This window comes from Pseudonaja textilis, chromosome 1 (assembly GCF_049901715.1).
Source record: "Pseudonaja textilis isolate UNSWEBS1 chromosome 1, rPseTex1.2, whole genome shotgun sequence".
In the NCBI taxonomy this organism is placed as follows: domain Eukaryota; kingdom Metazoa; phylum Chordata; class Lepidosauria; order Squamata; family Elapidae; genus Pseudonaja; species Pseudonaja textilis.
Genome location: NC_141990.1, coordinates 133,778,513 through 133,794,208, shown reverse-complemented (window position 1 = coordinate 133,794,208; position 15,696 = coordinate 133,778,513). Strand labels below are relative to the sequence as shown.

The window sequence follows — 15,696 nt, the reverse complement described above, 5'->3', positions numbered from 1 at the left end:
TGATAATACCAATAAGATGGGGTAGTAAAGAAGATAAGAAGGATATTAATAAAAGTCAGACAACATGGAAAAAATGGGTTAAAAAAAGATGTTATCAAACTCCTGGATTTTCTGGAATCTTAAATAAATCCAGGTTTTATAAGTCCAGGGCACTTCCAATGTCAAAGATCTTGAGTAAAATATATGCCTTTCCAGATTGCCAAACAAACATAAATACCCATCCCGGTTAGATAGACATTACAAAGCTAGATAGATTCCTGATCTTGATTGGCATATATGAACTAAAAAAGAAAAGAAATCAGACTAGAAGAAAGCCAAGTTATTAAGCACAGGACAATTTTATCTCATGCCAGTTGCCTAGTTTTCTAACAAATATAAATGTTCTTCATGCACGAGTTGAATATGATGGGAAAAAGATCATTCTGCTTACCCCAAAGATTCCTGAATTATTCTGAAAGCTACCTCAATTCTTGATGGCAAATATTCAGAAGCATTTAATGATGCTGATTATGAGGTTTTATTTTTTTATTTATTGCAATAGTTCTGGCATTTATATAGAAATGTACAGTATAAGACTGCTCAACTCACATAAATATGACCCTGGATAGCATATATCAATATAATAAAAAAAATCAAATATAATTAAACTGCAACAATAACGGCCAACTAGGGAACCACATTTCTAACACATCCTAGCTCTAATACCTAAAAGAAGAAGTCATTTACTCTAATACCTAAAAGAAGAAGTCATTTACTCTAATACCTAAAAGAAGAAGTCATTTTTAATGCTTTTCTAAAAGCTATCGAGGACAGAACCAACCCATATATTGAGGGAAGGTCATTCCAGACATCAGGTGCTGCAGCAGCAAAGGCATGTCTCCTAGGACCCCCTCAGGTTGTACTGTTTCAAGGAAGGGACATAAACCATACCTATCCTAATAGAGCATGGCAGGTAGAAATAATTGGAGGAAGGTAATGCTTCAGATCATCTGGTCATGTAAGGCTTTGTAGATGATAATCAACACCCTGAATTACACCTGGAAGATTCCTAGGAACAAGTGCAATTGATAAAATAGTAGTATTGCCTCTGTGTGTGTGTGTGTGTTTGTGTGTGTGAATAGGTGTGTGGTTGAATTGAGGTATGCTCATCAATTCACACAGCGCTGCATTCCAATGTCTTCAAGAGCGGCTCCATCTAAAAGCAGGGCTGGGCTGCTGGGGGTTTGCAGGGGTTCGGGATATCCTCTAGCTAAGATTCTGCACAGCTTGGAGAACCCACAAATCCCACTCCTGGCTGGATCTGCCCATCCCGACCTGCCCCTCACAGGAGTCCCCATGTGGCCCATTTTGGATGCAGGTAAGTGCAGGGAGCAGGAAGGGTGAAAAAAGGCCTCTCGGAAGTTTGGGAAGGCTGGAAAGAGGCCCATTTCTGGCTTCCAGAGAGCCTCCGGAGCCCAGGGGGGCTGTTTTCATCCTCCCAGAGAGTTGAGGAAAGGCCCCAGAGCCCAGGGAGGGTCCCCCCACTGTGGTGCAGGAAGCCAACTAGGCCACGCCCAGCATGGCCATGCCCACCCAGCAACTGGGGAGACAGCCCGTTGCTAAAATTTTTGAAGCCCACCCCTGTATAAAATGCATAGCAATAACCCAATCAAAATCTGACTAAGGCAAGAATGACTGCAAGTTGGACTTGCCAATTCAGGGACAGGTGCAACAGGTACAGCCACAGCATTAAGCAGCCCAGTCAGGGCGTCTGGTTTTGTGCAGCAATTCGAATTGACCCCTAACACTCAACCTCACAAGTAGGGTTTCACATCTGGCTATCTGCACGGCAATGCCTCTGACAATCTCCAGGGTGCCCTGGATGACTCTTCCCTTCCACCCTGCCCCTAATCCATACACAAAACCGAAATTGACACATTTGATGCCACGCCAAGTCTTTGCAATGTATAACAGGTCATCCCTGTCATCTTCAATAAAACCTCAGGCTTAATTTTGATGGAAGAAATATAGTTTTCCTAAAGAATGGGGGTGAAAAAAGTGGACCTCCACAAGCCTCATACAGCTTATGCTTTCAAGAATGCAGTGCAGCACCACTATTTTCTAAACATAAAAATCATAGAGATTAGTGTTTACATGTGACTATTCTCAAGGAAAATATTAGCAAACTTTGCTATCAACTTTCATTTGCTAAATATCATTGCTGACCAGTCTGCAGAAGAATTAAGTCTGGAAGGGTAAATGCACAAAAGTTTTTGACATTAATCCTATTTTTAAAAAGTATAGATAAGCATTTTTTTAACAGCAAGATTTCTATTTAATTCTAGGAAGGCTGGAGTTCTTGCTCGGTTTTGGTTTTTCTTTTTCCGTAATTGAGGAAATAGTCCATTTTTATCAGTGTTTTACCAAGATCAGTGTTCATTCTGCTGCCAATAACGTGGTTGGTGGTATTGGGAATTTTGTCTGAAAATATTGATATATATTCAGGGAGTTGGGCAGATGCTTTTTTCTTACCCTGAAAAATATAATTCAGTTATTTATGTGAATAAAAGTTTAATAAGAAATGCTTCTATTGCCATTTTGCACATAATCAATTCATTGGGAATTAGGAAAGATTTCAAGAATAAACACAATTAACATTACAAGTATTCTACTGAAACAGACCAAAGTTCTGATAACTGCAGGATTTGGCTATCATAACAAAAACACACAGATAGTTCTGGCTTTCATACATTTGTTACAATCATTCTGGAAATTACCTTGCTTTAATGGTTTTTGTGTCTGCCTGTATTTTATGATAATGACCTGAGGTCAATTTTATCTTATATTCTGTGGCTGAAAGCAAACTGCTAATCCGGTTAATTAAAAAACTTTGCAATACAAGATAATCACTGCAATAAAAATAATACAATAATGTACATGCTTTTTAAAGGACATTTAGCAATGTTTTAAAACACGGTTCACTCAACTCTAATACAATATTTTTTATTTAGTCATCTGTATAACATCATCCTAAAACATTCAAATTTTCATAGTCTAACATACCTTTGAACTATTATTAATGCATGGTTATTTATTCCTGTCTTAAAGCACAGGTCTTGGTCAGAATCAGAATGACTGGCTGAGACACATTGAATTCACTTCTTAGGGTGTGTAGATGCTAATTTTTAGAGATGAGAGACCGAGAAAAAAAGAAAGCCTGCTTTTCTTCTAGCCTGAGTAATAATAGGCAGCTTTCAGATCTTGTGACAATTACAGAAATAAGAGTGGGGGAAAGGAAGTCTTGTCTTGCCCATGGATAGAAGCACAGACAATGAATTGTAGTGATAGAGCCCTTGAAAATAGAAACAGTGGACACTTTTTTTTATTCACTGAAGACTACCTTTGAAGGAGAACTTGAGCTATCCCATGAACAGTATTTGGGGAGATTTTCTTTACATCTTTCCCAATACAGAGAAGGGCAAGGGAACCCTCCACATTTTGTGCGGAGCCTTCACCAGATAAGAGCATAAGCTGCTTTTGTGAGTCAAGCTATTCCAGCTTGATTTTATCTGCTCCAGGATAAAAAAAGCAAGCCATTGTCTAACATGATATATGAACCCACCAAGTGTTAAGGGTCATCGCCTGTTCATCCTTGACCATTTAAACTATGACTATGTTAATTCAGGATGAATATATGATATGAAAATATGGGGGGGGGGGAATCTGTTTCAAACATGTCAGTATATTTTTAACATGCATGTTTGGATTTTAACTTACCAGGGAATCGTAGTCCTTTAGGAAACTCCAGTTCTGATACCTTCAATGTAAAAAGATAATATCTTTTATGATTGTGAGTATAATTGTACCAAACAAACAAAAATTTAAGTGAATATCTGAAGGCCTAAAAGAAATGCACAGTGTTAGAGCTACCTGTCTCGGGTGTGTCAAATGTTTCAACTTTCAATTTCCAAAACTTAGGGTTGCTCAGAAGTTGTAAAGATATTTTGGTTACTTTAATATAATTTAGATGTGCTTGGTAAGTAACTACATAAATATCATAACTGTTTAACATTTTGTTTCATTGTATAACTACTGCCACTCCCCCCCATTTTCTATTAAGATAATAAATAATAACGGATAATCAGAGTTGGAAGGGACCTTATGGATCATCTAGTCCAACCCCTCGCCCAAGCAGAAGACCCTACACCATTTCTGACAAATGGCAGCCCAATCTCTTCTTGAAAGTCTCAAGTGATGGCGCTCCCACAACTTCCAAGGGCAAGCTGTTCCATTGGTTGATTGTTCTCACTGTCAGAAAGTATCTCCTTGCTTCCAGGTTAAATCTCTCCTTGTTCAGATTCCATCCATTATTCCTTGTCTGGCCTACAGGTGCTTTAGAAAATAGCTTGACCCCTTCATCTCTGTGGCAGAGAGGCTTGACCCCTCAAATATTGGAAGACTGCTATCATGTCTCCCCTATCTCTTCTCTTTCTATTTCTTCTCTTTCTATCTCTTCTCTTTTTATCTATCATTTTTTAAAACTTTTTTTTTCTTTTTCTAAATTTACATGGCTTTCATTCTATAAAAGTCACAGGCAGGTCCAGCATTACTCAGGTCAGCGCATGCGCAATCAAACTTGAACAGTCATATCAAAGCTTTTAAGACAGACACACTCCCGAGTTACTCACCAGTATTTGGTTGCCTTCCTCTCAGCCTCCACAGCCTCTCTCCAGATCTTGTCTTGTTGGACCTGGTCCCTCTTGAGAGCTTCGTGCTCTTCCCAGCGGATTTTGCTTGAGGCCTTCCCTGAGGTAACAAGTGGGCTTCTTCCAGCCCTGCTGCTCAATGAAAGCGAAGAATATGAGGCTAGATTTCCAGCAGAGCTGGTTGCTGGTAACAGATACCCCATTGGTGGGATGCTTCTGGCTCCGTTTGCTTGGCTTCCCATGGTATAAACTGTGTTTATAATACTTCAAATTGGATCATCCCAGAAAAAAAAAAAGTGCGGGAGAGTGTTAGCCAGAAGGCAGTACGCTCACCAATTCAGCAAGTTCTCAGGCAATGTTTTGACATACATGTTAAATAAGCAAGGGAAATGCATGATTAATTCTGAAGTTTCCTGAGCGGTTTCAGATCACACTTGTGAGAGGACTCAGCAATCTATTTTTGGACAGTTCACATCGACAGGGACTTGAAAGAAGTTTCAGTGAATAAAAAAAAACCCTCAGGGGCTATGAAACAGTGACTGGCTATCTGGTGTATATATATATATATATATATATATATATATATATATATATATATATATATATATATATATATATATATATATATATATATGTTCTGGAAATAAAAGTAATATTTCTTTGTTGTTTCCAAGATCCACACTGCATCATAAAACTTTCTGATCACATAACAACAATGACTGGTAAAGGGATTTTACCCTTTTCTAAAAAGATTTCTCTCCCTCCGCCTTGAATTGCTGAGCTTTTCCTGCAGAGCTGAAAGAAAAGACACAGGGAGCCTGGATTAGCACTGTGTGTGTTTACTGTCTCCATTGGAGACCAGACTCCTTGCTATGAATATTCATCATGGACAGAAGGTGTGTGCTCCATAAAGGCAACTGCTGGAGCTAAATTTTTATGTTGCTACGAATCTCCTCCTCCTCCTCCTCCTCCTCCTCCTCCATGTTTTGGCAATTTCAAGCGGCATGGACTTCAACTCCTAGTATTGAATTAAAGTTTCCAAGATTGAAAAAACACTACCCCATAGATGCAAGGAAACCCATATTTCAGTCTTAGATAACAGATATTTAGAATTATTTAAATTTCCCCAAAACACATTGTCCAATTTGAGTGACACGGTGGCCTAGTGGTGAAGACTCTCACCTCCCACTCAGAAGGTCAACTATTTAATCCTAGATAGTGGCAGATGTTTCTCTACTAGGGTGTAAAGAAAAAAATATTTGCCGTGAACTCCACATGGCATCAGAAAGGGCATCCGGCCAGTAAACACTCAGCTCCATGCAGAGGACCTGACTACCCCAAATTAAGGCATTACAGGATTGTAAAAAGGAAGTTTTTTATTTCTCCGAAATACACTGTCCAATTGTTTCCTGGAGTTTGGAGGAAGTGGGTGTCTGAAACACGGAGACTAGGACTGATAAAGCAGCTGCCTTTGCCAGAGCACAGCCTCACAAGATCTTTTCCAACATGTAGGCATTGAGAGACGTTTTCATATAGAACTTGAAAATTGTTCCTGAAGGGAAAAATCATGTGAGACTTTCCAAAAGCCTCTTTTACAACACTCGTGTAGATAAAACTTTCTTCATATTGTAAACAGCCCCAAATTGCAAAACAGATCTTGGCCAAAAGAGGGTAGTGTAGGACAAAGCATTCCGTGCTGACTTCTGAATGAATTTCTCAGTGTCTTTTACAAAAGGTCTCTACTGTACTCTAACTTTACATTCATACAAAATGTTTGCAAACTTATTTAAAGCTATTTCACACTATAACCCAATGATGATGGTTTTGAGTCTGGTCCGGAAGCTACAACTAAGTACTGAATTCTCTGTTTTTATGCTACTCCAGGGGAGTGGTGGTGGGAGCTAAAATGCCCACATGTTATACCAGTGTTAGCAGATCTCTTACTAGCAAATAACATAACTGTTGGCATAAGTAAATCCTTAACTAATTCAGGATCGACACATGTGGAATAACATCTTGGATTATATCTGTTTCTTAGGCACTTTCACTTTTCAGAGGAGACCCTGTTCTTCATGCCATGGGCTGCTTTGTGGCAATGACAGGCGGGGACTTTCCACATGAAGACACCTAGAATAGCCTTCCTGCAGGCTAGTGAGGCCCGTGCCCATGTTGATGTGGTTTTGCCAGACTTGCGGGATAAACCAGATGGGAATCATCATCAGATGAAGTAATTCTACTTCATTGTAAAACTACATTGACAGAATCTTGCAAGTCTCAAAGTACAATGCCCCCAAAAAAAATCTCCTTTACAACCTGAGAAACTAGGAAAGGTCACTTCTGAGATTCTTGCTCATCCCATTGTGCAGTTGTGTGCCATGCTGTAACTTATCTGACTGGTCCCTTGGCACTGTCTCTTCACCCAATTTCCCAGTGTCTTTCCCATATAACATTACAGAGCTGCAAGCAGCGGTGGGATTCTACTGGTTTGGACTGGTTCTATGAACTGGTTGTTATGATTTTGCACAGTTCGGAGAACCGGCAAATCGTGCCCCTGGCTGGCTTCATCCCTCTCCGCCTGCCCTTCCCTCCCTGCCCAGTAAGTCCTTATAGCGCATGCGCCACATCGCACGCATGCTCAACATCACTGACTGCATTGTCCCCCACCCAGTCACTCCTAAAGGTATTTTTTTCCCCTCCTGATCAGTTGTTCCAATGATCAGCTGTGCCGGGATCCCCCTTGCTTTCTTACTGGTTCACCCAGGAGGCTTCCCTGAGGCCCAGGAGGCAAAAAGGGGTGCACAGAGGGGTACGGGGGGGCTGCATGCCCCTCTGCACTCTGTTTTTTGCCTTCCTGGGCCCTAAGGAAGCCTTCCGGGAGCAAAAATGCCCCCCTGGAGGCTTCTCTGAGTCCCACGAAGCAAAAAAAGGGGTGTGCTGCAAAAAAAAGAAAGAAGCCACACCTACCCATTCACATGGTCATGCCCAGCTAGCCACACCCACCTACCTATGCCCACAGAACTGGTTGTTAAAAATTTGAATCCCAACCCTGGTTACAAGCCTTTTGTAACACCACCATTCTGTGTTGATTTTCTCCGGTCTCACTCTTGTTTCTGAACACTTAACAAGTTAACACTTCAACGAGCACCATACGATATAGCAATCACAATAAAAACCACAATGGAGCTGAGGTTCTCAAAGAAATAGACATTATACAACCCTACAGCAGAATTCCCCTTAATATCTTATCCCAGCACCAGAGGGAATAAATCAGTTTTTCAAATTTTTCAGAACATTATCTTTTGATACATTGACTATCTTTTAATACATTGCTTTTACTTTGTTTATTTTAAAAGGTTTTTAGAATTTGTAAATTGCTTTGGGATGCTCTGTAACTACGGGTAGTCTTTGACTTACAACAGTTTGTTTAAAATGTACAAGGGCACTGAAAAAGTGATTTATGACCGTTTTTCACACTTATGACCATTGTAGTATCCCCACATTTCTGACCGTTGCAGTCACATGATCAAAATTCAGAAGTTTGGCAATTGACTCATATTTATAGTGTCTGGGGGGGGGTCATGTGGTCATCTTTTCAACCTTCTAACAAGCAAACTCAATGGGGAAGCCAGATTCAATGAACAACCAGCTTACTAACTTATCAATTGTAGAGATCCACATAACCATTGCGGTATGAAAGGTTGTAAAATGGGGCAAAACTCACTTAACAACAGAAATTTTAGATTCAATTGCAAGGTTGTAAGTCGAGGATTACCTGTATCAATGTTAATATAGAACAACTGTTGATAAATAGATAAATGTCCAAATTTATTGCCTCTATGTTTTATTTAATACTACTTTACTAAATAAAAATGGAGATTGACTTCTATATTATTTTATCCGTTATATCTACAGGTAGTCCTCAACTTACAACAGTTCATTTAGTGACTGTCCAAAGTTACATCATCACTGACTTACAACTGTTTTTTCATACAACCATTACAACTTCCCTGTGGTCACGTGTTCAATATTCAGATGCTTGGCAATTGAGTCGCATTAATGACAATTGCAGTATCCCAGGATCACCTTTTACAACCTTTTGACAAGCAATGTCAATGGGGAAACCAGATTCACTTAACAACCGTGTTACTAATTTAACAAGTGATTCACCTAACATCAGAGGCAAAAAAGCTCATAAAATGGGCAAAATTCTCTTAACAAATGTCTCCCTTAGCAATAAAAAATTTGGGCTCAGTTGTGGTCATAAGTTGAGGACTACCTGTATTTATCTGACATCTTTAAGAATGATCCTATTAAGTCCCTTCCAAATTGAAATAAAGACACCTCCCTAGCAAAGCTATTAACCTTTTCCAACAGAGCATGACCTTGAAAGACTACAATTCCCATCAGCCAGTTTGGTTTTAATGATTAAGGCACCAGGCTGGAAAACCAGGGCCTGTGAGTTCAAGTCCTACCTTAGACATAAAAGCCAGCTGGGTGACTTTGGGCCAGTTACTACTCTCTCTCTCACCTGAACTGACTTCACAGTTGTGGGAAAAATAGTTGGAAAAAAAAAAGCGTGTTCACCATTTTGAGTTATTTGTAAAAATAATAAAGGTGGGAAATGAATGAACAAACTAATATTCAACCATCATAGATTTAGCTACTATGTCAAGTACGATGGGGGCCTTACATATCTAACAGGAACTAGTTTGTGGAAGGCCTAAATTACAATGTAGAATTCATTTTAAAAGAGCTTGAATTCAGCATTATATTATATAACTTTGTAAGTATACTGCATGCATGTGCATTCAAATCCTTCATGGAAATATGTAGTTTTTGTGCAGCTTCATAGGAGTGGTATCCTGTTTCTGATATCCCATGGACATGTCTTACCTTTCTACTTTTCTGGAACATCATTGTTCTTCAGAATGTCCATCACATAGGAGTCTTGGCATGCCCACACACTATGGCATCGAGCTACTGAGTCAGAGAATCTCCATATCCTGCCTGGTAATTTCTAAGAATAGCTGACTATAAAATATCCTATAAATTCCATTTCGAAAGTTCAGAGTTATTTGAACAACCATGTATTTAATAATCCTTTTAGGTTGCCTTTCAGAATACAAACCCAAATAAAGCAGTGCAATAATTAGTTTCAAACTGAACAGAATCCAGAGTTAATAGCAGAAGCATGTCATATAAAGATTCTAAAAAACAGCAGTTATTATACCACCACAAAAATCTGACAAATCCATTATTAGAGCTTTCCTACTGGGCTGCATTGCTCTTTATTTTTGACAGCTTTTCTACTGCAAGCATCAAGCCAAGTTGCGGTTCTGAGATTGCACAGTCTGGGCCTATGACTGCCGAATTCCAGGCTTCAATTTGTAATCAAATACATCTGAGAAATTTAGGCACACCTGAAGAGGTTTGTCACTCTGCCTAACATCCGGTGAGAACATCTTGTTGGGCATTTTGAGCAAATATCAAAAAAATCTCAATACCAATAGTCACTAAATAAAGTATGGAAACCAATTGTTGAACATACCTCCTCGAGTGAATTTGGGGATCCAAATCCTTCGGCTTGGAAAAAGAACTTGGAAAAGTCAGATTGAAGGAAAGTTACTTTGCTCCAAGGAGTCAGGGAACAGTGTGTTTCCCCAGACACGCTATTTGCCAAGAATATCAATTGCTGGTTGGCAGAAGAGTATACCATGGTAACCTCAGCTTCTGTTTACAGTTCAAATACACTTCCATTGGTTGACGGGATCTATGGGAGCTTTTCAGGAAGGCTTCTAATTGCTTCAGCAGCTGCAAATCCCTGGAGATGGGGACAATGCAATATTTCTTAATAAGCCACTTCTATTGTCAACAAACAAACAAAAAGAACATGTTGCAATCAGCAATTACTACATAGGTCATTAGTATATGGCAGTTATTTAATTCCCCCACCCCACCCCCACATAAAGGAAAGGGCTGCTTTGCATGTGTGATTAAATTTGGGGGAAGGATTTTCAAAGGCAGATTAGGGTTCTCACATCCATGCCATAAGACTAACCCCATTCCCTACAAGGGGGCTATCTTGGGGAAGGATGAGAGGGAAGCGGAGCATTCCATACAGTCAGAGCTTAACTAGGTAGGTAAGAACTCAACTTTTAACCCAAGAGAAACTAAGAGCAAAGAGCCCTCACCCTGGTCTATGGCATCAAACATTCAGTTATTTCCTTTTGGATTCTAAAAACATGGGATAACTCAAAGTAGTATTGTTCCACTGAGATTTCAAAAATGATTTTTTTCCCCATTTTCTGGGATGTATTTATTTGTTTATTTGACTGCTCTAGCCACCCACCTCAATCAACGACTTACAGTTCAAACTATTCAAAACTAAATTCAAAACTACAACTCAACACTGTGAAATCTCATTTCATTATATTGTTAATATCCTCCCAGATTGTATGTAAGTAACAAAATACATAAGCATTGTAAATTTTGTCATTGTACGTTGCCTTGAAGGCATTCTAAAAATACAAATCATGGCTATTGTCTGTATTGGGAGTGCGATGTTTGCGGTTTTTTGAGTCTGTCTTCTACATCAGGGTTCTCCAACCTTAGAAACTTTAAGACTAGCGGACTTCAACTCACAGAGTTCCTCAGCCAGCTGGCTGAGGAACTCTGTGAGTTGAAGTCCGCTTGTCTTAAAGTTGCCAAGGTTGGAGACCCCTGTTCTACATGCTTTTACCAGTCTTGTAATAATGACAAGAATAAAATGAAGATTAATCTTTATATTCAAGGAAGACAGAAAAACAATGAATGGATAGAGAGTGTGTGTCCTTTCCTTTCCTCACTTGTCTTTTGCTTGTTTATTTTCCAGGCTTGGAGCTGAGTCCATACTAAGTAATCCATACTTCCCCAAATGTCAGATGATTTCAATGTAAGCAAAATTATGGAATTCCTCCCTTCCCAATTTTGAAATTGCTGAATTCAAGGCCAAGAGTGTTCTTTCTCTGCCTTTCAAGCAAATGATAGCTTAAAAGCCATTGTGTCAAGATCTTCACTGAGCCATCTGCTGCTCTGTATTGCATGCAGAGAGATTTGACTTCAGTTGTAGCAACTGGGTAAGGATGACTGGAGTCGCAAAACAGACATTGTGAGAGCACACGATAGAAAGAAAGGCTGGTCTTTAATAATAAAGCTAAAACTTAAATGTTTGGAGAAAAGTCAATGGAGAAGATCTTGATGCTTAGAAAACATTTCCCCAGCTACACAAAAGGCACTATAGACTTCGTAACAAAATTGAACTCCAGTCTCCCTAATAACTCAATTGTATCCAATATGGATATTGCGACCCTGTATAAAGGAACCATCAAGAATATGATTGCTGGTCCCTACAGAGCACATCTTGCAACCAGACTGCATGTCTCACCCATAAATATTTACTTTTGGCAATGACAAATGCCTACAAATCACTGGTATACCCATGGATATATCATACCTCCATAATATGTCAACATCTTTAGGTCTGCTACCTTGAAGTTTGCTATACATAATGGAGATATAAACATCACTTTTTACAGGTAACGTACAATCGCCACGTACAATATACCTGCATATGATTCTAGATTCCATCCAGAACACTCTACCAAATCTATCGTCTACAAGCTAGGCTCTATGCTACAACTACATTTTTTTTGACCTGTTAGGCAGAAATGCTCAAGTACTAGAATTAAACTGGATATTTAGGAGACTGAACTACTCATTCCATGAGATCAATAGACAAATTAGTAGAGTCAGAATGATTCCAGAAAAGACCTATTCAAAGACAGAACACAGAATACCACTGGTTATCTGCAGCACCTGCCCAAACTGGTCAAATGCATTCTTCATAAGCTACATTTCATACTGGACAATGACATTGCTCTTTTGTTGTGCTCTCTCTCTCTCTCTCTCTCTCACACACACACACACACACGCACGCACGCACACACACACACACACACACACACACACACACACACACACACACACAGTTTAGTGGGTTAATATTCCCATCACCAAACTGTCTCAATTAAGTCCAGCCACAAGCAGACCAATACTAGTCCACAGAGCAATGGCCAAAGAGTCCACAAGGCACTTGAAAGTTTCCCAATCAAAACCTACCTGCTAAAATTAAATTCACAATACAAGAGGATTAATGAGGCAAGAAAAGTTCAAAGTTCACAAGACGATCCAATTCAAGTCATGGTGTCAGTCCACAGCAAGGCAAGAATCACAACAACCACACAGGTAGTCAGGCTGGTTGTCTCCCATAACAAAATGAACTGAAGAGATTGGTGGATGTTTTAGACTGTGAGTGGCCCATAAGGGGAAAAAGGGAGAATCAACTATGCTTGCTTTTGTGCAGGAATCCCAGAGCTGGTTTCGCTTGTCCTGTGCCAATGTGGTTTATTGAGTAAAAGTTTTATACTCTTGGTAAAATAATGTCCCAGGAGTTTCTGGACAGTTGACATTAAACCAGTTCTGTGTTTCCCATGCAAAAGCAAGTGTAGTTAATTCCCGCTTTGGTGTCATGGTAAAACTACACAATGGAGACATAGACATCACTTTTTACAGGTAACCTACCAATTGCCATGCATAACTATGTGCTTCCAGATTCTACATAGGATCAATGAGAAAAACTTTGCATGAAGAATGAATGGGCACAAATTTGACATCAGAGCTCAAAACAAGGGCAAAGTTATATCAGAATATTTCAGCTTCCTAGAACATACTACTGAAGACCTCAAAGTGACCGTTTTGGAAAAATGAGACTTTAACAAAATGATTAAGCGGGAGATGGCTGAATTTGTATTCATCAAAGTGTTTCAGATTATCTCAACATGTCTCAACAAACATAATGAGTTTTTAATACATTACAATTGTTAATTGGGTCTGCCTCACATATAACCTGCAGCTCATGAAAATTAGGCCTTTTAATAAAATTTGCTAGTTGGAAAAGCTGCTACAAGACTTCTGTTTTTTTGGCATACATAAAACAACTATTTTGTAATACAAACCTAGCATTTACTAAAGCTATAGCAAATCAACAAAAGATGAATGCCTTTCTTACAGGAACATTTTTATCTCTAATAAGGATTCTGATAACAAAAAAATGACCTGAACAAGAAGTACTTTTTAAGGAGAAATAACTCTTACAAAATACATTCCTGGTAGAGCACAGCATCTGGCAAAACCAAATCCACGTCCTTATTTAAAGAGTAACTGTATTATGAGTGAATTACAATTCACAACTACTGCTGAAATTCATTTTTTTTTACAAATATAGCTGGTTTCAGAATAAAAGATTTTGATCCATAATAGATGTACTAATGAATTAGATGCCCATTTGACTTACAGTGGGATGGGGAATTTATTCCTCTTGTTCATGTGCATGACCAGTGACAATGTTGTGATGGTGACTGATTTCCTGGCATTTTGTATCATTATGGTTTATTGTCTAGTAAATAAAGCAAAGCATGCATACTGCTGCAAAGACAAAATACCCATGTTTGTGCAATTTGTAAAAACACAATTCAGAAAAAGGAAGCATCCAAACATCTTAATTATACACTCTGGACCATAACTTTTCTTTAAATAGGATACAGTTGCATGCAAAAGATCTCAGATTCGGTTCATGTTCGGATAGGACTGAAAAATATTCTACTCTGAAAGATACAACTAATCAAGAGAAGATAATATTGGGCTAGCTGTACTAATGGTCATATCCAGTGGAAGGTCACACATTCTTGTTCATATCCACCCCCACACCTCCTCTATCTGTAATCCATTCAAGTTAGTTTTCATCAGATTATCCCACAGGAACCAGCATATTATCTTAGTAGTCAAGGATTGTGCTGTCCCACTCCCTCACATAAATACCTCATACCAGTGGTTTAGTGAGTTTATTAATATTGCCAGCAATTTCCCTTAGCAAAAACCCAGAACTGTCCCAATTATGTCCAAACCAATGCTAGTCTGAACCAAAGGCAGACCAATGCTTGTCTACAGAGCAGTGGACAATGAGTCCACAAGGCATTTGAAAATTTTCCAAACAAAACAAACCAACCAGGCAAACTGAAATCCACAGTACAAGATGGTTCATGAGGCAAGATATATTCAAAGTTCACAAGGCACAATCCAAGTCAAGGCACGGTGCCAATCCAAAGCAAGTTGGCAATCACAACCAGGAAACACACTACCAGGCAAGGAACATGTTGTTCCCAGCATCGCCTCCATTTGTCTGCTGTGCTAAATAGCCAGCTTCTGGTGCAGCCCATCAAGAGAGGCAAGATGGCCTCCTCATGAGTTATCAGGATGACCTTAGCTGCTCCTGCCTTTTCTCTGCTCTTTGTGTTCTTGGATCAGGTGCAGAATGCAGTTCATCCTCATCACTGACTGGCTGCAGCTGTGTGCTTTTCCCACCGAAGACTCAGAGCTGTCCTGCTATAGCTGTGCTTCAGCTAAATACCTCTCTATTTGGCTGCTTGGAGCCATTGGCCAACTCCCCTCCAGCTGTGTCTGGAACTGGGGAAGCACCTGGGGGAGTCATCACAAGGATGAGAAGAGTCTTGCCATCCAACCCAACAGTGGTTATTTATTACTGGTGAGACATACAAAAGAACATTCTGCAAGTCAGTCCAAAAATCCAACCAGGAGAAGTCTTAGTCAAGATTCTATACAGCAAAAACTAGAAAGTGACAATCAGGTTATCTTCTGATACAATGTAAAGTGATACTGGTGAGTTTAGATTAAAGTTCTAAGCAGGTAAGCATGACTAATTTTGGTTCAGATCTTACACAAAGGCTTGGTTCCTCTGGTACAGAAAGTGAGATTGCCTAGATCGGGGTGTCAAACTGGTGGCCTGCAGGCCAGATGTGACACACACAGGTCACGCCCACCCCAGCTCTGTGAAGGGAAAAAACATTGTGATACTCATATGACATGGCAAGTTTGACTCCAATGGCCTAATTATCAT

At 39.5% G+C, this 15,696-nt stretch overlaps 1 protein-coding gene across 2 annotated transcripts; it reads right to left on the bottom strand.

Annotated features, from left to right (window-relative positions):
- Positions 1–507: 507 nt before the first annotated feature.
- CIMIP5 (ciliary microtubule inner protein 5) lies at positions 508–15,061 on the bottom strand. Of its 2 annotated transcripts, none has more exons than XM_026695297.2 (5): positions 14,788–15,061; positions 10,234–10,506; positions 4,668–4,949; positions 3,757–3,796; positions 508–2,512 (listed from the first exon to the last, which is right to left on the bottom strand). In XM_026695297.2, exons 3-5 carry the CDS (start codon positions 4,925–4,927, stop codon positions 2,321–2,323), a joined length of 492 nt encoding a protein of 163 aa, XP_026551082.1. In that variant the 5' UTR covers positions 4,928–4,949; positions 10,234–10,506; positions 14,788–15,061; the 3' UTR covers positions 508–2,320. The 2 variants fall into 2 exon arrangements, with proteins under 2 accessions (XP_026551082.1, XP_087773345.1); XM_087917219.1 differs by lacking the exon at positions 14,788–15,061 and adding an exon at positions 14,077–14,722.
- Between the last annotated feature and the right edge of the window lie 635 nt (positions 15,062–15,696).